The sequence below is a fragment of the Mastigoproctus giganteus genome, chromosome 10 (assembly GCF_048544385.1).
Source record: "Mastigoproctus giganteus isolate SK-2022 chromosome 10, ASM4854438v1, whole genome shotgun sequence".
In the NCBI taxonomy this organism is placed as follows: Eukaryota; Metazoa; Arthropoda; class Arachnida; order Uropygi; family Thelyphonidae; genus Mastigoproctus; species Mastigoproctus giganteus.
The window spans coordinates 160548004-160571115 of NC_143584.1; the positions used below are offsets into that span (position 1 = coordinate 160548004).

Genomic DNA, 23112 nt, shown 5'->3' on the forward strand with positions numbered 1-23112 from the left:
TTACACAAAGAATAAAATTTTTTAATTAGTATTTTTGTACTAATTAAAATATTTTAAATTATTTTCAGGTAAAAATTTTCAGGTAATAATTATTTTCAGGATATATTTTCAGGCAAAAATTCAAGAAGTCCATGGTGCTGTAGTAGGAGGACATTTAGGAGAAGTAAAAACTATCCTCACAAGAAAAAGATTTGCATTAAGCAGAGATCATCTTGGTGCAAGTCCTCTTCACCTTGCAGTTCTTCATGGACACACTGATGTTCTTCGGTATATAATTGCCAGCTTTCCTGAGGCTTTAGATGGACCAGACAATGTAAGTAAAATTAAATTTTTTTAGTTTACCAATATTTTTCTATATATATATATATTTTTTTTAATTCTTACCATTATTATTTTTTAGTAATTGTAGACTTGTGTTTGTTAGCAGGCAAAAATATACTTTTGTTTTGCATTTTGGAGTACAGAGAAAGTCAATTTCTTTCCATATGGTTGTTAAATTTATAAATATTTTTAAGAACTGGCATGATTTCCAGATCTAAATATCTTCACTGTTTTTCAGACTAGTTTACATAACTGTATTTGTGGTTTCAAATAGAATATTTTCTTCCTGGAGCATGTTATTCCGTTCTACCCATTGGATAATTGCACGAAGTGTATAGTGAATAGTAAGCCATGACATTTGTTAACATACATTATGAATTATTTATTTCTGTGTTTTTGCATGCGAAGCTTAATTTTTCCACGAAGAGAAACTGCCTGTACTAGGTTTTTGTAATACATGATGTTTAAAAATTGAACAACATTTTATCTCTTAAATAAAAAAAAGCAACAGGTATTAAATATCAAAGAAAAATGTCACACCAGAAAGTATTTTGGTACACAAAAGTCATCTTTCATTTTTTTGGGAAAGAAGACTAGAAATAATTCAAAATTGCACATTTTGCAATTTTCTTTATTATTTTAACTTTATAAAGGATATAATTACGAAAAGTCTATATATTTTTTTATTTCAACAGCGGAACAGAGTGCTAACAACAACAATGAACTTTCTTGGATTACAAGGTATTGTGTAAGTGGGCATGCTCATGTACAATATACACCATTCAGTATAAATTTTTTTAGAAAAAGCAGTTTTAAATTAAGGGGATTGTTTTTACTTCATTAGTTTAATTTTTTTTTATTTTAACATGTTTTATGAAATTATTTTTTTATAAAGTTAGTCATGCCAAAGAAAGTTGCACAATCAGACATATTTTTGCGCTATGTACACGGACAGTGAGAAATCCAGTTTTTTATAGCCATAATTCTCAGCTTTTAACACAAATAATGATTGCAATCAGAAGTTAAAATAACAGTAAAGGAATATTAAAATTGATGTCACTTTAATGGAATTTTTTTTTTAGTTGATAAATTTTACCATTGTTCTGGTTGTTGGTTAATAACATTTCAAGGTTTTCATCCAGATTAAACATGCAGATAAGCTGTTGCCTTAAAAGTTAAAATATAAATATGTAATAACTGAATAAAAGGAATGCTAGTAAAGTATAGATTTGAAAAAAATGAAATAATAAGAAATAAATTAATAATATACCACTAATATTTTTCTTGTTTTTTATTTTAGTAAAACAAAAATTCAATTTATTTGCTTTGAATATTTTCGTGATCAGTCTATAACAATTTGAAAATTAACCTGGCAGTGGTAGTATTGCCAGTTATTACAACAATGATAGCAACTGCTGTGAAAGTCTCCAATTTTCTTTATTTCTGGGAAAATTTTTTTTTCTTTAAAATTTTGCCTGAGGTATGTATATAATTGCCTGCCCTTTTGCTAGTGAATTGCATTGCAGTTCTTCTTAAATGCATATTTTTCATAAACACAAACTATCAGTCTCTTTCATTTTGAACTTTACAAAACTGTTAAGGGCAAAAAATTCAACATTATGCATGTATTTTTTGTCAAATAAATAATAGTAATAATCAAGACAAATTATTTTGTAATAAGAATTAAATATAAAATGAAAAGTATCTAACTTCTTTAGGGTAGTGGTAACTGTCCAGTGGGAGCATATTTGTCTGTGATATACACTGAAACCAAAAATAGCAACACAAATTGAATGGCAAAATTAGTAACATAAAGTTGTTGTTCTTGTTGCTATTTGGTTTTTAGGAGCATTAGCAACTAAGGCCATATTGCTCCGGGAAAATGCGGTGGTCATTCCCTGACCTTTCTGCATCCTCCATATTTGGTGGTGACGGGCTCGAACCCCGATCTAATCAAGAAGCGTGGGCTACGCACTGCTGCTCCTTCCCACCTGGCTACGGAGGCGCCAGTAACATAAAGGGTGGAAAAATCTGCCCTGCCAAACCCTTTTCATATATAACTCTGAGTAAACATAACAAATCACTTCAAAAATAATTCAAATAAGAATGTATTCATAATTAAGATAGAGAGAAAGGGAGAGCAGCCACTAATCACAAACTAGCAGATTAACACAATAGATATTTCACTGAGGGATCTGTCATCATTGTTGCTATTGTTTATATAATGCATTTTTATCAGAGAACATATTGTCTGTGTGCATTATATCTCTACAGTTGTGTGTTCATGGGGCAGTTGCATGTTCTCTGGGCTGAAAAATCAGAATAACTCATGGGGCACCCCCCTCTCTCTCTCCCCCCTTCCATCCCCCACCTGTGATTGATTAATTACAGCCTCAGTTAAACAGACTTTTAAGAATTTAAAAGCCTCTTCATTACACTGGTGCTTGGTGTCTGACTAGGCACCAGTGTAAGGTTAAAAGAAAAAATATGTCAAGTAATGTAGGATATCATGGGTAAACCATGTATACAGAGTTAACAAGCACTATAGAGGATTTGGCAATCTATGGCACCTATACCATAGGTGACAAACAAGATTATTTCATTTATTCCAATACAAGGTGTGCCAATTAAATAATGAGACTGCGCACACTGCCACTACACACCAAACACCACCTGTAAAACAAAGGCTCAGCAGTTTACCCTGAACCTTTTCCAAGTCACATTCCAACACATTTGTTCACTTTGCAAGACATGTTTTCGATTTTGAGACAGATTTTCGTTACCTTGTATTTTTGCAGTTTGATGGAAAAATGACAGACTAAAGAATCAAATAACATCAACCTCAAATTTTTAACAAAACTAAAGAAAACACTAACTGAAAGTTATGTCAAGTTTGTGGGGAAGATACTATGTCAAGAGCTCGCATGTTTGAATGGCATCAAAGATTGTTAGAAAGAAAAGAGAATGTGGAAGACTATGAATGACCAGACCCTCTGGTATCTGTGAATGCTGATGAAAATGTGGACTGGATAAGGACATTTATTAGAAGGTGATTGTCTTTTAAGCATTAGAATGGTTGCATCAGAACTCAATATGGAAAATGGTTGCATCAGAACTCAATATGGACAAAGAAACAGACAAATTTTAACTAAAATTTAGATATGATCATGGTTGAATACTCCATCAAAACATTGCTCCAGCACACAATATGTTCTCTGTTCACCAGTTTCTGGCCTAACAAATTGATGCGTGAGCATACACTTTACTCACCAGACCTAGCCCCTTATGACTTTTTTCTCTTCCCTAAACTGAAAGAATGTACTTAAGGGAACCCATTTTTGGTCCATTGAAAACATTCATAAAAAAACAACCAAAGTGTTGAAAGGGATTACGGAAGATGACTTCCAGAAGTGTTTCTGTGCTTGGAAGAAATGTATGAAACAGTGTGTGCAACCCTAAGGCAATTATTTTGAAGGGGATAACTTGTAAAGTACAAAATATATCATTATATTTATTTTATTGCATCAGTCTTATTATTTAATAGCTACACCTTGTAAGTTATTGTTATGAAATCTGTAATGAAAATAGACATATATTTTATTAATTTTGAAGTGAAACTTCTTAAATGTACACCTGAAAACATTTAGTTACTTTTTGTGTACAGGCAACCCGCATATAACACGGTACTTCCAGAACGCGGTTTTGCTCTAACATGATTAATAAATTGTGGCAATCCTCACACAGCACAGTACCTATATAACACGGTTAGAGAATTGTGGCAAACCTCGCATAACACCCTATTTTTGAGCTTTTGTGTGGCAAAAACCCTTCAATTATGTTGGATGTAATTTTTCAATGTTTCCGTTCTTTTTTGTGAATCCAAACTGTTGACTTGCTAGTCATTATAGAAAAAACAAAAAAAAATTCGGAAATCTCCATATTTTATTTTGTTGGGAAATATTTTGTTAGGTTCTATGCTTTAAACTTGTGCTTGTTTGAACGCATAAAAAATTGTAACTTTGAAGCATGCAGTTCATGACTTAAGGTTTTTGTGAGGTTATTTTGGTTTTTATTTGATTGTTTATAAATTTTTCTGGGTATGTACTATATTACTAAACCTTGTTCTTAAGAACTGTATTTGAATAATTTCTTTGTTGTGAATTAAATTTCAACCCTAAATTATGCCTAAGGAAAGTTAAAAAAAAAAAAAAAAAAAGCACCGCTAAAAACAAACTCTATTTCTCTAGAATTAAAGATACAAATTTTTGATCATCTTAAAAAAGGCAAAAAGGTATCATAAATTGCAAAAAGTTTAAATTTAAATGAAGCAACGATCTGGACCAAAAAGAAAAATAAACCGAAAATTAGAACTGCTGTTGCTGCAGGATCTTTAACTTCTGCAAATATGACAGCTTGTTTCCAAGCACCAATAATTGAGAAAATGGAAAAAGCACTCAGTATTTCGAATGACAATAGCAGTAAAAACAGATCCAATTAAACAGCAATGTAATTAAGCAAAAGACACTAAAATTTTATAACCATTTAAAAGAAAATGGAGAATCTTCTGTTAATCCAGAGTTTGTTGTCAGTAATTTAAAAACCACTTCCCATTACCTAACATAAGAATTCAGGAGGAAAGTGCATCTGCTGATAACGGAGCTGTCAAGAAGTATGCAGAGGAATTTCAAAAAATTATTGAAAAGCATGGATACACACCACACTGTTTTCAATGCTGATGAGACAGGTCTTTGGTGAAAAAGAAATGCCCAACAGAACACTTATTTCAAAAAAAGAGAAAACTGAACTGCATCAGGTTTTAAGGCATCACAAGATCGTGTAACATTACTTATATGCAGTAACACATCAGGAGATTACATGATAAAATCTATGCTAGTTTATGGATCCTCTAATCCTCGTGCAATGAAAAGTGTAAATAAAAGCATGTTATATATTGGAAAGCAAATAAAAAAAACTTTGGTAACTGCCGATTTATTTAAAGAATGGTTTCTAAATTGTTTTGTGTCAACTGTGGAAAACCATTTAAAGCAGAAAAATCTAGATTTAAAAGTTTTATTACTGTTGGATTATGCACCAGGCCATCCAAAAGATTTAACTCATCCAAATGTTGAAGTAATGTTCCAACCACCTAATACAAGTTATTAATTCAGCCATTATAAGGCATTATATCTACCTTTAAAGCACATTACATCAGAAAATTGTTACAATGGATTTTGGAAAACATTGATTCCAAATCTATTGAAGAGGTCTGTAACCAAGTCACAAAGGAGATCAGGCAGGCAAAAAGTGAGATTATGAGAAATCTTTGGCAAATGATGCAAAGAAAAACAACAAAGAGTTCTTTACCTATGTAAACTCTAGAAGGAAAGGGATGAATCTGATTGGTCCACTGCATATTGATGGTTCAACTGTTGATGATCCTGCTTAGGTAGCTAACAAACTAAATGAGTATTTTGCATCTACATTCACCCATGAGGAGTTATTCAGGGAGGGGAATACCAGAGGTGAGTTAAACTCTAGCAGTGAGCTAGATAACTTTTTAATAACTGAGAGGAAAGTGGAAGAGAAATTGTTGAAGATAAACATAAAAAAGGCACCTGGGGTGGATGGGATCTATCTAGTTATATTAAAGGAGGCAGCAAAGGAAGTAAGCAAACCCTTAGCCATAATTATGAGAGCTTCTTTGGACTCAGGAGAGGTACCCACGGACTGGAGATGTGCAAATGTGACCCCAAATTCACAAGGGAGGATCAAAGGCGACACAAGTAATTATAGACCTGTTAGTTTAACTTCCGTTCCAGGAAACTTAATAGAGGCACTGGTAAAAGAAGCACTGCAGGATCATCTAGACAAGACTTCAGTTATAGCTTGGACACAGCATGGTTTTGTTAAGGGAAAGTCTTGACTGACCAATTTGATTGGATACTATGATGTGGTCACAAAGGAACTGGATGCAGGGAATAACTTTGATATCATATATTTGGATCTTAGAAAGACTTTTGATACTGTTGCACATGGAAGACTGCTGAACAAATTGGAGCAGTGTGGCATTGGAGGCAAATTGCTGCTATGGATAAAGGGATGGTTGAGTGGGAGAAGATAGAGAGTGGAAATCAATGGACACTGCTTTTTGTGGACTAATGTTATTAGTGGGGTCCCTTAGGGTTCAGTGTTGGGTCCATTGTTGTTTTCTGTATTTATAAATGATATTGATGATGGTATATCAAGCTTAATGTCCAAGTTTGCAGACAATACGAAGGTTAGCAGGGTTGTTAAGGACACTAATGACAGTATGCTGCTGCAACAGGATCTAGAAAAGTTTGAGCAGATGGGCTGAGAGGTGACAAATGAAGTTTAACATTGACAAATGTAAAGTACTACATATGGGAACAGCAACCCCAGAGTGACATATCAACTCTGTGGTACAACACTAACAGTGGTATAGAACGAAAAGGACCTGGGGGTAATTATTCAGGCAGATATGAAGTTCTCTGAGCAGTGCACACGGTCTGCAAGAGTAGCTCATAGGGTCGTCAATGATATACAGGAACTTTTCTAGCAGGGATAAGGAGGTGATTATCCCCTTGTATAAGGCAATGGTCAGGCCACACCTTGAGTAGTAGTAGGAGTAGTAGTGGCATGTGATGCAAGAAAGCAAGTGTCTGAGCTTATGCATCAGCCAAAAAAAAAAAAAAAAAAAAAAAAACACCATTCCCTCCAAATGCTTGTCCAGTTCCTCCTTAAATTTATTTAACCTATCAACTTCCACAACAACAGATGGAAGTTTGTTCCAACAATTAACCACCCGCTGGCTAAAGGCAAATTTCCGCACATCTATTCAACGTCTCTCTTTTCTTAATTTGAATTTATGCCCCCTTACTTTCGTAATCTGAACAAGTGGAAGGATCCCATCAGAATTCAGCGTGCTCAAACCCATTCAAGGCCTTACATACCTCAATCAGATCACCATGCAGGTGCCTAGTCTCCAGCCACTGCAATTTGCAGAACTTAAGCCTCTCTTGGTAAGAGGATCCCTTCATTCCTCTCACCAATCTTGTTGCCTTTCTCTGTACATGCTCAAGCAAATCTACATCCTTCCTAAAATGAGGCCTCCAGACCTGTATGCAGTACTCAAGGCTTTGTATCATCTGCAAACTTCGACACTTGATAAATATAGAAAACAACAGTGGACCCAACACCGAACCCTGTGGGACTCCACTAATAACATTAGTCCACGAAGAGCAGCACCCATTGGTTACCACCCTCTGTCTTCTCCCACCCAACTATCCATTGTAGCAACTTACCCTTAATACCATTCTGCTCCAATTTGTACAATAGTATTCCATTCGCAACAGTGTCAAAAGCTTTCTGAAATCCAAATATATGATATCAAAATTATTTTTTGCATCCAGTTCATTTGTAACCACATCATAATATCCTATCAAATTTGTCAGACAAGACTTTCCCTTAACAAACCCATGCTGTGTCTGAATTATTGCTGCAGTCTTGTCTAGATGATCCTGCAATGCATCTTTAACCAGTGACTCCATTATTTTACCAGGAACAGAAGTTAAACTAACTGGTCTGTAATTACTCTTGTCACCCGTCGATCTCCCTTTGTGAATTGGGGATACATTTGCACATCTCCAGTCCGTGGGGACCTCCCCTGAGTCCAAGGATGCTCTGATAATTATTGCTAAGGGTTTGCTTAGTTGCTTTGCCGCCTCCTTTAATATAACTGGATAGATCCCATCCACCTCAGGTGCCTTTCTTATGTTTAACTTCAACAATTTCTCCTCCACTTTGCTCTCAGTTATTACAAAATCATTAAGCACCCTGCTACAATTTGATAACCTTCTGCCATTTTCAAACTTTAATAACTCCTCATGTGTGAATGTAGATGCAAAATACTCATTGTTGGTTCACTCTCTGAGCAGAATCATCAACAGTCGAACCATCGATGTCAAGTGGACCAATCAGATTCATCCCCTTCCTTTTAGACTTTATATAAGTAAAGAAATCCTTGCTGTTTTTCTTAGCATCCTTTGCCAAAGATTTCTCGCGATCTGCCTTCGCCTGTCTAACCTTCTTTGTGAACTGATTATAGACTAGCTTATATCTGCGATAGGCTTCTGAGTCTCTTGATAATTTATATGCATCCCATGCATTTTTCTTCTCTGTCAAGAGTCTCATTAGTTCATTTGATAACCATTTAGGCCTAAACCTTGAACAATATTTCTTAATAGGTATGAAACTTTTAGTAGCTTTTGAGTACTGTATACAGTCTGGAGGCCTCATTTTAAGAAGCATGTAGAGCTGTTGGAACGAGTACAGAGAAGGGCAACAAGATTAGTGAATGGAACAAAGGATTGCTCTTATGAAGAAATGCTTAAGTTTTGCAAATTACAGTGTCTGGAGACGAGGAGGTGATCTGATTGAGGTGTATAAAGCCTTGAGTGGTTTGAGCATGCTCAGTGCTGATGAGATTCTTGCTCAGAATAATCACCTGAGAGGGCATAAATTCAAATTGAAGAAAGACAGATGTAGGATAGATATGTGGAAGTTTGCCTTTAGCCAGCGGGTAGTTGGTTTGTGGAACAGACTTCCATCCTTTGTTGTGGAAGTTGATAGCCTAAATAAATTTAAGGCTGAGCTGGACAGGTATTTGGAACGAACAGTGGGGTGAATTGGGAGCATTTTTTTTTTTTTTTTTTTTGGCTGATGCTGCATAAGCTTGCTTTCTTGCATCATATGCCTATGCTAATGCTAAGTGCTATGATTCTCTCAGAATCATAACTTTATCACTCAAAGAAATAACCATCAACATTAAATGCATGTTGGAAAAATGTATGACCAGAGTCAATTCATTCAGGAGATATGGTGAAACTAGCAGAAAATGGAATTGGTGCAATAGTAGAACTTGCTAAGTCGGTTGGAGGGGAAGGTTTTGAGATATGACTATTGAGGACGTTGAAGAATTACTGGTAGAAGAAGAGGCTGGCGAAGAAGATTTGGTGGAAATGGCATCACAGGTAAACCACATCATTTCAGAGGATGATAGCTCAAATGAAGCCGACTGGGCTAGCCGGGTGGGTAAAGCGCCTGCCTGGCAACCCAACAGTCGTGGGTCCGAATCCTGCCTCGGGCTTGGATCAAAGTACTGGAAAAACCTTTGGAGGTGCATTATGGCTACAGAAGCCGATGCGCCAATAACTACAAAAAAAAAAAAAAAAAAGCTCAAATGAAAATTCTGAAGTTTCAAATTTTACATTAAAAAGCATACAGGAAAGCATAAACTTAGCCGAGCAATCAGAATCTTATTTTTTAATGCCGATCCTTTGACTGAAAGGAGCACAAATTTCAAAAGCGAGCTTCAAACATACTTAGCTCAAAAATACAACAGAAAAAATGTTATCATTTGATTGTGCTTAGCATAGATGAAGAGGAAGAAAATTAAATTAACGTACATTATCGACATATATGTATCAGAGTTTGTAAGATTACTTCTAATAAAAATTAAGTTTCTGATAGTTATAATAAAAAATGGTGTATTTTTGTTGGCTTTTGGAATGTTACACCCCTTTTTGTACTTGTTCTTAATCCCTTATATCAGTTTTGCACTACACAAGATTTTATAGGGACCTAACTACTGTGTTATACGAGGGTTACCTATACTTTTTTTTGTAAAATAGTTTTTTGATAATTTGATATATATTTTTAATATATGGATTTTAAAAATTTATTACTGTTACATGAGACTGTATTTGAATAAATTTTGCACACTCGACTTTTGAAATATTGTTGAATATGTGCTAATGTTTTATCAATATTAGTGCAAGGTTCAATAATAGAGGATAGGAAAGGTGCATTCAGACATGTCTTTTTCTCATCTACCACACTGAAACAAAATGCAAATATGGTACTGATAGATTTAAGAAGCCCAGAAAAAGACCAGTTGACATGTTAAAATTATATTATGTTTTACATAAATTGTCATAAGAATATACAGTACTAATTTCAAATTTTTATTTCTTCAGGAAGGAAGAACACCTCTACATTATTCTGCAGTTATCAAGGATGGAGGGCATTATTATAAAATATTGAAAACTTCAGGAGCAGATGAGAGCATAAAGGATAAAGTAAGAACAAAAATCAAATTTAAAAACTGAAGTGCTTCTTTCTACAACTTTCTGTTGTAAGAGCATTTATTTTAATGCTCCTATCTTTCAAGAGCATTTATTTTAATGCTCCTATCTTTCAAGAGCATTTATTTTAATGCTCCTATCTTTTAAGAGCATTTATTTTAATTTAACTATATTATATTCAATGCATAACTTGAATAATGAAGAAATAAAGAGTTTCTGTACTGAGTGACTAAATTATTTATTAGAAAATACTATCTGGAAGTTAACCCTCTAGCTGGCATATTATAGTATCTTAAAAGTTTTATGACTAATTTTAGTTTTCAAGTTTCAGTCTGCATCACTAATGATTATTTATAAATCAGTACTTTATCCCTGCACCTATTATTTTCCATGGAGTTTGGTTTTCAGCTTTGTCTTTTTTCTCACTTTGTGGTCCCAAGATTTGGCCATAAGTTAGTTGAGAAAGTTTTATCTTTTTATTTTTTTGGATGACAAGATTGCTGTTACTAAAATTATTTTTTCTTATTATCCGATATACTGTCAGTATCAAGAATAAAATTTAAAGGGCTTACTTTCTTACTTCATTTTAAACTTTTTCTTGTATTTTTTTCCCAGAAAAAAACTGATTGAACTAGTATACTACACGTCTTTGAGCAAAGCTTTTTTTATGAGACTGCTGGAGGGTTAATACATCAGGAAGATCAATAATAACATATACAAGGTGCCAACAGAAAGTTCCTATATTGTATTAAAAAAATATTGTTCCTTACCAAATGTTTCCCTGTTAAGATGATACTCAGACATTTTAATAGCATATCTTCTAGTACCCAAAATGCAGAACTGTTTTGTAGAAATGTTGACTGAAGGTGTGACTCAGAAGAATAAATTCTTTTTAGAATTTTCTGTAATGACATTGCCAGTATATCTGATCACTTTGACTTTTCTTCCTGAGTTGATCATATTATGCACCTCTGCCAAACTGTGCCACCACATCCATTCCATTTGATGTAAATTGTCTCAGATTTCCTCTTATATCTCTCAGTCTTACCTACTGACCTCACAAATACCGTAAATAGTTTCAACTTTGTGCTGTTATTAGTTATAACCAACTCCCCATGCTGTGTTGTTATGGCCACTAGTGATATTCTAAACTCACTTACAGACTTGTTAACTGAATTCTTTTTTTTAAATTGCTTTCCTCCAGATTGGTTATACTTTCATATCAAATCCAGTCCAAATAACAAACAATCATGGTGCATCCAGATTTTCATCCTGCTGTCATCAGCACTGTTATACTTAAAACTTTAAAAATCCCTTCTTGAGAAGGGATTTAAATCATTTATCCTTCCCACTATGGGTTATCACTCCACCTTTATACACTATGGCATCAGTGCATGGTGATCCACCATTTGCCTATATTCCTTTACTCATCAGATTTACTAGCCCTGGCACTTAAAAAGGAACCATCCAGCTTCTTTGACATTGACATTGCCATTGCCTTTGACTCTGTCAGTATTACTTCCCTTATTTCCTTACTTCAGCAGTTACTTAGTTGGTAGTCACATACTAAAGCTTGCTATTTATCTGTTTTTACACCCCTGTCTTTACACCTGTTTTATACGTTTGTTCACCTCAAAGAGTATTTTTCACTGTATAGCTTGTCTGTTGACCCCCCCTTTCCCAGGCAACTCCTTATCCACCATGTTGATTGTTGCCACCTTTATTTCATTTTTTTCAGAATGTTTCTGACTTCATATCTTATGTTGAAAATGTTGTTTCCTTCATCTCCATGTCCTCCATCACTGATGCCAATAGTACTTAAGTCATAAATGCTGTGATCATAGAATTGATTATCTACACCAAGTTCTTTAATCTTTACCTAAACAGTCTAAAATCCAATACATAATATTCTTACTCTTTCACTCCAACAAATCATTCATATTATCTGCCACGATGATTAGTAGGTGGCAAATTATGCAAGAAAGCAAGCTTATACAACATCAGCCAAAAAAAAATGCTTCCCATTTTCTATCATCCCCTCCAGTAGTTTGTCTAGTTCTTCCTTGAATTTATTCAAATTATCTACTTCCATAACAATGGATAGAAGCTTGTTCCAACAATCAACCATCTTTTCTCAAGTTGAATTGATATCCCCTCATATGTCTGAGCAAGAGGAAGAATCTCATCAGCATTGAGTTTGCTCAAGCCATTCAAAGCCTTAAACACCTCACAGGTGTCTAGTCTCCAAATGCTGCAATTTGCAGAACTAAAGCCTTTCTTGGTGAGTGCACACCTTTGTTCCCCCTCACCAGTCTCATTGCCCCTCTCTGTACCTATTCCAGCAGCTATACATCCTTTCTAAAATGAGGCCTCCAGAACTGTATGTAGTACACAAGATGTGGCCTAACCATTTCCTTATACAATAATAATTATCTCCTTATCCTTGCTAGCAAAATTCCTGCATATCATTGACAAAGCCCCATGAGCTGTTCTGAGCATCTCTGCACTAATCAAAAAACTTCATATCTGATTGCATAATTACCCCCAGATCTTTTTCTTTTTCTACTACCCTAAATATAATACCACACAGTTGATATGTTAATATGGAATTACTGCTACCCATATGCAGTACCTTGCATTTGTCAATGTCAGACTTTAATTGCTATTTATCAGTCCATATGCCTAATTTTTCTAGATATTGTTGCAGCAGCAGCATACCTTCATTACCGTCATTAACCACCCTTCCAACCTTTGTATCATCTACAAACTTAGACATTAAGCCTGATATACCTTCATCAGTATCATTAATAAATACAGAAAATAAAAATGGACTCAGCACTGAACTCTGTGGAACTCTACTAATAACAATAGTCCATGAAGAGCAGTGCCCATTGATAACTACTCTCTGCCTTCTCTCACTCAACCATCCCTTTATCCATAGGGATGGCTGAGTGATATTCTACCTTGCTCTTAATGCCACACTGCTCCAATTTGTACAGCAATCTTTTATGTGCAACAGTATCAAAAGCCTTCCTGAAATCCAAGTATCCTGTCCTGCAATTACCACGATAGAACAATTTGTATCATCATGTCCATGTACTGAAAGGGATCAACACCAAATCTACCAAGCTTTATACAGTGTCTAGAACACAAAACGAGATAAAAAAAAATAGCACTCTGGGAATGCTCTCAACTGTGGGTAAGTCTCTGAGAAACTACTTTGGAAGTGACAGAACAGAATACCCAGTAAGCAACTTTTTTTCCTCTTTTTTTTTTTTTTTTTGATTCAGTCTTATACATGCATGCATTGAGCACAGGTTAACTGACCTCAGAATTCAAAACACATGCAGTTTACAATGATATCTACATCTCATGATCTGAGTTGACATGTAACTAATCCAGAATAGTCTGGTCACACTACAATATTCCATTTTCTTATTCAAAGGATGGGAAAATGATAGTGTGATATCTTCTGAGGGGAAGATGTATTGGGTGAGATATCCTGGAGGCATGGCTCCGCAAGGTCTTGTGGCCTGCTACTGCTTCTTATGAGGTCATGTTAAATGTCAAAATCAAGTTCCACATTGACCAGTACAGCCATTCTATCAAATCTTTTGACATAGACACAAATTACAGTATTGTAAAGATATTGTAAAGTCTACAGGATATCTGTTATTGTATGAATGTTTGATCTAAAGACAAGTATGATATGAGGATCTATTGTGTATACTTCCATTGTAATCAATTTACAAAGTAGTTATTTATAGCAATCCTGTATATTATCTGGCAATCTTTTGCATGTACATTTTTTCTTTGTTTATTAGCTAGGGAACACCGCTCATTACTATTTAAAAAATCCTGGTGTGTTGACAATTCGGGATCTTTTGGAAGGTTACAGATTGCAAAACTCAAGCAATGGGGAACCCTCTACTGTCAACATTTGGCAACGACCACCTACTGAAGAGATTGAGAAACGTAAGTCAACAACATATACATTCTTTTGAAAAGCTAATATTGTAAAGTCTAAAAATTATATCAGGCTATATTAGATTACTTTGGGTATGTTTATCAGTATTTTAAAAACAAGAAATTAATATTTCCTCTAGAAATTTCTACGAAATCTGGTAATTGAATTATTTTTAAGTAGAATAGAAACTGCAGAGTATTTTAGAATTAATAAATAATGCAAATAGAGCTTTACTAAACTTAGAACTGATACAATAAACACTGTTATATACAAATAGAATGTAATGAATTTTCATTTCAAGAATTATATTACAAAGTCTCTAGGTGAGAAAGACCATCCAATTACATCAGTGTGTAAGAATTTTTATCAGATAAGCAAAACTTCAACTGACATAGCCTATTTATTAACCAATAGATTTCAAGGCAACGTAATTCACTCTGTTGAAAAAGCCTCGTAAAAAGTTTGATAAATTATTCATTTCAAAAATTCTATAAAATGCTGATCACATGGTTAAAAATGTCAAACTTTAATAATGTACTATAAAATAACATTGAAATCTACACCGAAAGGACAGAATTCATGAGATACCTGGTTCCTGGCAAACGCGGCACTGTGATCCCTCTCGCTAGTGGACAAATCCTCCGCTTGGCAGGTATATTGGTACACTGCATTCATGTAAACAGTAATTCGATGTCAGTATAGATAAACGTTGTGAGTTAACAAACTTTGAAAGAGGGATGATAGTGGGTGCCCGATGCATGGGTCTCTATCGTGGAGGCGGTACAGAAATTGTACTATCCCCCATTCGACAGTATCAAGAGTGTATCAGGAATATGCTATTTCTAGAATAACATCTCATCATGGACAGCGTTGTGGGAGGAGAAAGGTTGTGGATAAACATGGCCATCGACATCTGTCTCGCATTGTTTCAGCCAACTGGAGAGCGACAGTGGCACAAATCACTACTGACTTCAACGAGGGAGGTGCCAGAAATATCTCTACCAAGACCATTAGACGATCATTAGCCACAATAGGTTATGGGAGCTGCCGACCTATCACAGGCCTATTGCTAACACCACAACACAGGACTCTACACCTCAACTGGGTGAAAGAACATTGGCACTGGTCCTTGGATGATTGAAGACAGGTCTCCTGGTCCATTGAGTCCCATTTCCAGTTATTTCAAGGAGACAGGAGGGTGTGCATTTGGTGGAAACCGCATGAAGTTATGCACCCGTCATGTCAACAAGGAACTGTACAGGCAAGTGAATAGTCAGTAATGGTGTGGGGCATGTTCAATTCAACAGGCACATGTTGGGACCTCTGAATGGTTCAAGTTACGTGTCCATCCTTGCAGACCATCTGCATCTCTACATGGTCATCGTGCACAGGGTAATGGACTCTTCCAGCAGGACAATGCACCTCCCCCACAAAGCCATGATGACTAGAACATGGTTCAAAGAGCATTCTGGAAAGGTCCGTTTGAGCTTTGGATCCTCCACCCAGGAAATTCCTAGCTATGTGACTGCCCTTATCTGGGCGAAATGTGGGCCTACCCATTACTAGGTAGGTATCCCGTGATTTCTGTCCACTCAGTGTACTATATGCAGTTAAATTACTAAATTTGATCACATTTAAAATCTGAAAATATATACTGAAAGATGGTTTAAATACCTAAAATCACTGCAAAGCTTTCGTTAACGTATTACCTTCCTCAGTCCAAATTTGTATGACCTGCATTAGCATTAGTAGAGGCATATGATGCAAGAAAGCAAGCTTATGCAGCATCAGCCAAAAAAAAAAAAAAAAAACTCTCCCATTTCACCCCTCCATTCATTCCAGATCTCTGTCCAGCTCAGCCTTAAATTTGTTTAGGCTATCAACTTCCACAACAAGGGATGGAAGTCTGTTCCACCAACCAACTACCCACTAGCTAAAGGCAAATTTCCGCACATCTATCCTACATCTGTCTTTCCTCAATTTGAATTTATGCCCTCTCAGGTGATTATTCTGAGCAAGAGGCAGAATCCCATCAGCATTGAGCATGCTCAAACCATTCAAGCCTTTATACACCTCTATCAGATCACCTCACCGGTGCCTAGTCTCCAGACACTGTAATTTGCAAAACTGAAGCCTTTCTCCATAAGAGTAACTCTTTGTTCCATTCACTAATCTTGTTGCCCTTCTCTGTACTCATTCCAGCAGCTCTACATCCTTGAAATGAGGCCTCCAGAGCTGTATACAGTACTCAAGGTGTGGCCTGACCATTGCCGTATACAAGGGAATATCACCTCCTTATCCCTGCTAGAAAAATTCCTGTATATCATTGACAAGACACCATGAGCTACTCTTGCAGCCCATCTGCACTGCTCAGAGAACTTCATATCTGCCTGAACAATTACCCCCAGGTCCTTTTCATTCTCTACCACTTTCAGTGTAGTACCACAGAGTTGATACTTGCCACCTCTTGACCCATCTGCTCAACCTTTCCAGACCCTTTTGCAGCAGCATAGCATCAGTAGTGTCCTTAACAAACCGTGAGGATAGACGTGAGGAAATTTGCCTTTAGCCAGCGGGTGGTTGGTTGGTGGAATAGACTTCCATCCCTTGTCGTGGAAGTTGATAGCCTAAATAAGTTTAAGGCTCAGCTGGACAGGTATCTCGAACGAACAGAGGGGTGAAGTGGAAGTGGTTATTTTTTATTTATTTATTTATTATTATTATTATTATTATTTTATTATTTTATTTTTTGGCTGATGCTGCATAAGCTTGCTTTCTTGCATCAAATGCCTCTACTAATGCTAATTCTAACCCTGCCAACTTTTGTATCGTCTGAAAACTTGGACATTAAGCTTGATATACCATCATCAATATTATTTATAAATATAGAAAACAATAATGGACCCAACACTGAACCCTGAGGGACTGCACTGATGACATTAGTCCACGATGAGCAGTGTCCATTGATTACCACTCTGTCTTCTCCCCCTCAACCACCCCTTTATCCATAGCAGCAATTTGCCTCCAATGCCACACTGCTCCAATTTGTGCAGCAGTCTTCCATGTGCAACAGTATCAAAAGCCTTTCTAAGATCATCCAAGTATATAATATCAAAGTTATTCCCTGCATCCAATTCTTTTGTGACTGCATCATAGTATTCAATCAAATTGGTCAGGCAAGACTTCCCCTTAACAAAACCATGCTGTGTCTGAGCTATAACTGAAGTCTTGTCTAGATGATCCTGCAGTGCTTCTTTAGCCAGTGCCTCCATTAATTTTCCTGGAACAGAAGTTAAACTCACAGGTCTATAATTACTTGTGTCAGCCTTTTGATCCTCCTTTGTGAATTGGGGTCACATTTGCACATCTCCAGTCCATGGGTACTTCCCCCGAGTCCAAGGAAGCTCTCATAATTATGGCTAAGGGTTTGCTTACTTCCTTTGCTGCCTCTAATATAACTGGATAGATCCCATCCACCCCAGGTGCCTTTCTTGTGTTTATCTTCAACAATTTCTCCTCACTTTACTCTCAGTTATTACAAGATTATCTATCTTACTGCCAGAGTTGAATACACCTCTGGCATTCCCCCTCACTGAATAACTCCTCATGTGTGAATGTCGATGCAAAATATTCATCTAGTTTGTTAGCTACCTGAGCAGGATCATCAACAGTTGAACTATCGATATCGAGTGGACCAATCTGATTCATCCTCTTCCTTCTAGAGTTTACATAAGAAAAGAACTCTTTACAGTTTTTCTTTGTACCCTTTGCCAAAGCTTTCTCATAATCTGCCTTCGTCTGCCTAACCTCCTTTGTAACTTGGTTACTGATCAACTTATATCTATCATAGGCTTCTGTGTCATGTGTTAATTTATATGTATCCCAAGCATTTTTCTTCTCTGTCATATGTCTCATTAGTTCATCTGACATCCATTTAGGCCTAAATCTTGAACAGTATTTCTTAGTTGGTATGTAAAGCCTAGTAGCTTCCAAGATAAGTTCTTTGAATGCTTCCCATTTTGAATTTACTGTTGGTAACATCATCAGTTGGTCCCACCATATAGAATTTAAATACTGTCTCAGACCATTGTAGTCACCTTTATGAAAGCAATAACCCTTTCCTTTACCCCTGATGGTAGTTACTTCTTTGAGTAAATCCCACTTCGGCACACTGTGATCACTTCCACCTAGTTTACCACACGCTTCTTGATTAGACCGGGGTTCGAGCCCGTCACCACCAAATACAGAAGATGTGGAAAGGTCAGGGAATGACCACTGCATATTCCGGAGCAATATGGCCTTAGTTGCTAATGCTCCTAAAAACCAAAAACAACAACTGCCACTTAGTGGTTCCTCTATCTGCAGATTCTTAATGCGTGAAGAATCACTACTGATAATCAAAACAAGAGTATTACTTCCTCTAGTTGCCTCCCGAACATGCTGATGTAGAAAACAATCATCCAATAAATCCACAAAAGCCTTGCTAGTGTGTGAGTGACTAACCCACAAATTCCAGTGAATATCTGGTAAATTAAAATCCCCCTTTATAAGACTCTCTGATCTACTGGCCCACTCTATATCCCTGTACAGTTTCTTATTATACTCATCAGAGTCATTAGGCCTATAGCACACTCCTATTCTCAATTTTGATCTCCCAGTTGTTATGTCACACCAAACTGACTCGACACTGCACTGTCCAGCGATGTCACCTGGCTTCACTTCCTTGGAGTTTATGTTTCTTAACTAATAGCATAACCCCCTCCTCCCTTCCTATCCTCTCTATCCTTTCTGTAGACATTGTACTCCCCAAATTCCAGTTCTGCATTCCTTATATCTGTATGACACCACGTCTCTGATATCCCAACAATATCTGCCTTTGATGCTTTGAGCAATACCTCAAATTTATCAAATTTATTTACCAAACTCCTAGCATTGGTGTACATGCAAGTATACATGCACCTGTTCTTTTTCTTAGCTACCCTAACACAACCCATGTGTTTACTTGTACTGCAATGACTCCCAGCAGTCTCTGAAAACACACTAGAAAAAACTACATAACCCCTATCATACACCATCTACATGTTAGTTGATCAAATCCCACCTTCAGCTGTTTACATGTAAAAGACCCAAATCTGCCCCTCCTGCTGTTGGTTTCTGTATAAATTGATATTCTAGAATGGTGTGTGCTCTTATTTCACTATTTCAATTATTATTGTTTGCTATATTCAGACATACAAGGTTTGATCAAAACATTTGTTGAATGGTCTTATAATTCTTGAAAGTGCGGCAGTAGCTAAAAGATTGAGTGGGCTTACAGTGATATCTTTTGAGCATGCACATATCAAGTTTTAACTTATGTGCCAGTCTAGTGGAAAGTTGCTTTGGGTGAACACTGTTTTTCTCATTTGTTGGATGTAGTGAAAAGTAATGAAATTTGGATAACATATGAATATTAGATTTTATAGTAAACTTGAATAATCATCTATGAAACCCATGAAATGTTGTTACAGTTTACGGAGAGATGATGCGGTGATGAAGAAAGCAGTTTTCAAGTGTTATCAACAGTTTTACGAAGGAAATTTTTTGCTTTCAGATGAAGAAAGGAACAATCACCCATTTATATTCCAAAATTACCAAAACATCAATGAAGTCTGCATGATCATTTGACCAGTTGAAAACTTTTTGTGGAGATATCTCATTTGGTTTTGTTCAGGCTATTTTGACTGAGAATTTGGACGTGGCAAGTGAATGCCAGTTTTCTTCCATGTGCATTCTCATTGAAGATGAAAGACAGCATAAACTCCTCATTTCATATGTGTTGTTGAGCAGACTGTGTTCCTGTATCATTAACAGAACTATATGAGGTGTGTGTGTGTGTGTGTGTGTGTGTGTGTGTGTGTGTGTGTGTGTGTGTGTGTGTGTGTGTGTGTGTGTGTGTGTGTGTGTGTGTGTGTGACCCAGAGACCAAGGCAGAAAGCAATGTTAGCAATCATTCTATAATATTGTAAATGTGTGTGATACAGAATGCATTTGCAGATACAGAAATATAACAAAAACTTTTTTAATAATTACTTAGTAATATTGGAGGAAAAATCATTCACCACTATGATATAATCACCATTTCTGTTTCTTATTAAATTTCAAATAAACAGAGCGGTTATCTAGATTTGTTTTCCCACCTTCATTTTTCATACAAAAAATTACTATAGTTTTTGTTACAGACATGAATTTTTTTAGCCCCCTTCACATATGCATAAAACGTATACAGCCACTCCCCAACTTATGTAAATCGGAATTTCCCTAAATGCTTATGCAGCACTTGCAAATTTGATTGAAGCAAAAAAAGAAATGTTCAAGGAACATGTAAATAGAATTATTTATTCAGTTTTTTTCTCGTGCGCAGGAAAAATGACAAAAATGTACAAAATTACAAAAATTTTAAAATTATAAAATTACAAAAAGAGAGAGGAAACAGGCATAACGTCAGCAAGTTTTACCTTTCTAGCATCGTTGCCAGAATTAACTCTCCAGCTGATAAGATGCCACTGCAGAAGTTGAGGGCTGTGGAGATTTAGAGGGGGTTTTTTCCAACACATCACAATTTCTCTGCAGCTACAGAATCGGCACTGGTGACTTCACTGCATATTTTAATGTTTTGGAAACCAGCACTATGCTTGAACCTATTAAATCACCCGTTTCTTGCGATGAACTTGGCTTGGGGTTCACTGTACTTATCCTTAATATCTTCATAAATACTTCTTGCTTTTGCTTGAATGTCCATTGGACTAGGGCACTTGCTTCGGAATCTGATTTTCCATCCATATTATTAATAGCTTTTCCAGCTTCAATATAGCACCTGAATGCTGTTTTGTGATCACTGTTGATGCATTGATCCTTTAACGTGTTTTTTTATATGTGCACTGTCCCTTAAAATAGTATTCACTGTTGAAGCAGCGAGACCTAATTCTGTGCAGTAAATGACAAATTTTGTCCTGCTTCGTACTTCATAATCATCTTCACTTCTAAATCAATTTTGTTTTGTTTCCTAGCACTGCCAGCACTTGCACTTTCTGTTGGTTGCTTTGCTTTCCCTTCACTGTTGTAATAAGTAAATAGGAATGAAGAGAAGATTCTGAAATTTTATTTGTTTTTTATATGATTGAAGATTTCAGTGAAGAGGAACTCATTTCACCATAATACCATGATGTAAAAACCCACAGAATTCCAGTTATTGGTATTATCGCAAATGCAATAAGATCAAGTTTACTATCCATATATAATAAATTGCACTAACAGAAAACCCCAATAAATCAAAGTGCAAATTGTTTTTACTGTTTAATGGTAGTGACCTCCAGAAATGTGCTTTAGAAAAATATCACAAAGTCATTAAAAATTCCATTATTAAAATGACCTTTTACAGAGATAAATAGCTTAGTTATATAGCAAAAATTTCAACTTCTAAGGTCTTGGAACAAATTACCCAAAAAAAACAAATGTGTTATTGGGTTCACATTACGATATTTTCCCGATACCTCCATTTATTCCTACAGGATGGAAAATACGTTTCCAAGATTTTTTTAAGTTTGCACTGGCCAACAATAACTTACGTAAAGTCTAGTATTATGTAAGCTGGGGAGTGGCTGTACTGTCTTCACTGTGACTGTCCACATCTAACAACTTACCACCTCCCATTGGGTGGGTTTTCATAAATTTTTATATTTGACTCTTTTAGAGAGATTGCCAAGCTATCCCAAATTTAAATAAAATCAGAAAATAGAAATCCAACAATTATTATTCCTCTTTTTTTTTCATACATATCATATAGGTTATCTGTACACTGTTATATATTGTAAATATACAGTATAACTTCAGGAATGAGTTCCTCATATGTAGACAATAAAAATATTTTATATCAATATAGTTCCGGAAATGCTTGGTTCCCGAGTTATTAACCGGAATGTCTAATCTCCAGCAGGTGATTTCCTTCAGGGCAGGAGCAGCAGTGTGTAGCACACACTTCTTGATTGGACCGGGGTTCGAGCCCGTGACCACAAATACAGAGGATGCAGAAAGGTCAGGGAATGACCACCATATATCCCCGGAGCAATATAGCCTTAGTTGCTAATGCTCCTAAAAAAAACCGAATAACAAATAACCTTCATCACAAGGTACTGACAGAATCTGGTGGTTTTCCATTCCGACCATGTACTCAAATCAGGAGCAAGCGGATATGCACTTTATGTACGGTTTGGTGGACGGCAATGCTCTGGAGGCTCGTCGTTTGTACCACAAAAGGTTCCCAGAACAAAGATGTCCAGACAGGAAAACGTTTGAAGGTATCCGTCACCGCCTTTGTGAACATGGGACCTTTACACCTGGTACTGCCAACAGAGGATGACCAAGATCTGTGACTCCTGAAGTAGAGGAGGAGATTTTGGACGTTGTGCATGCCACTCCTGGAATCAGCACATGCAGAATAGCAATGCAACTGGCTTTTCAACGTTCGACTATTTGGAGAGTGTTGCGAGAACACCAACTGATGTGGTAACTCTCTGCAATTGAATTGCTGGAGGTTGTGAGACAATATGAAACATTCCAGGAATTTGGCATCGTCTTCGTGAGTCCATGGGACATTGATGTCAGACCTGTATTCAGGCAGAA

The 23112-nt window shown here is 36.2% G+C and overlaps 1 protein-coding gene across 1 annotated transcript in view; it reads left to right on the forward strand.

Moving 5' to 3' along the window:
- LOC150079425 (uncharacterized) overlaps positions 1–23112 on the forward strand; it is a 227770-nt gene that overhangs the window by 155995 nt on the left and 48663 nt on the right. Inside the window, exons 19-21 of the mRNA XM_090383066.1 lie at positions 113–313; positions 10377–10478; positions 14309–14459. Of these exons, the coding sequence (XP_090239192.1) occupies positions 113–313; positions 10377–10478; positions 14309–14459 (454 nt within the window). The remainder of the gene's footprint in view (positions 1–112; positions 314–10376; positions 10479–14308; positions 14460–23112) is intronic.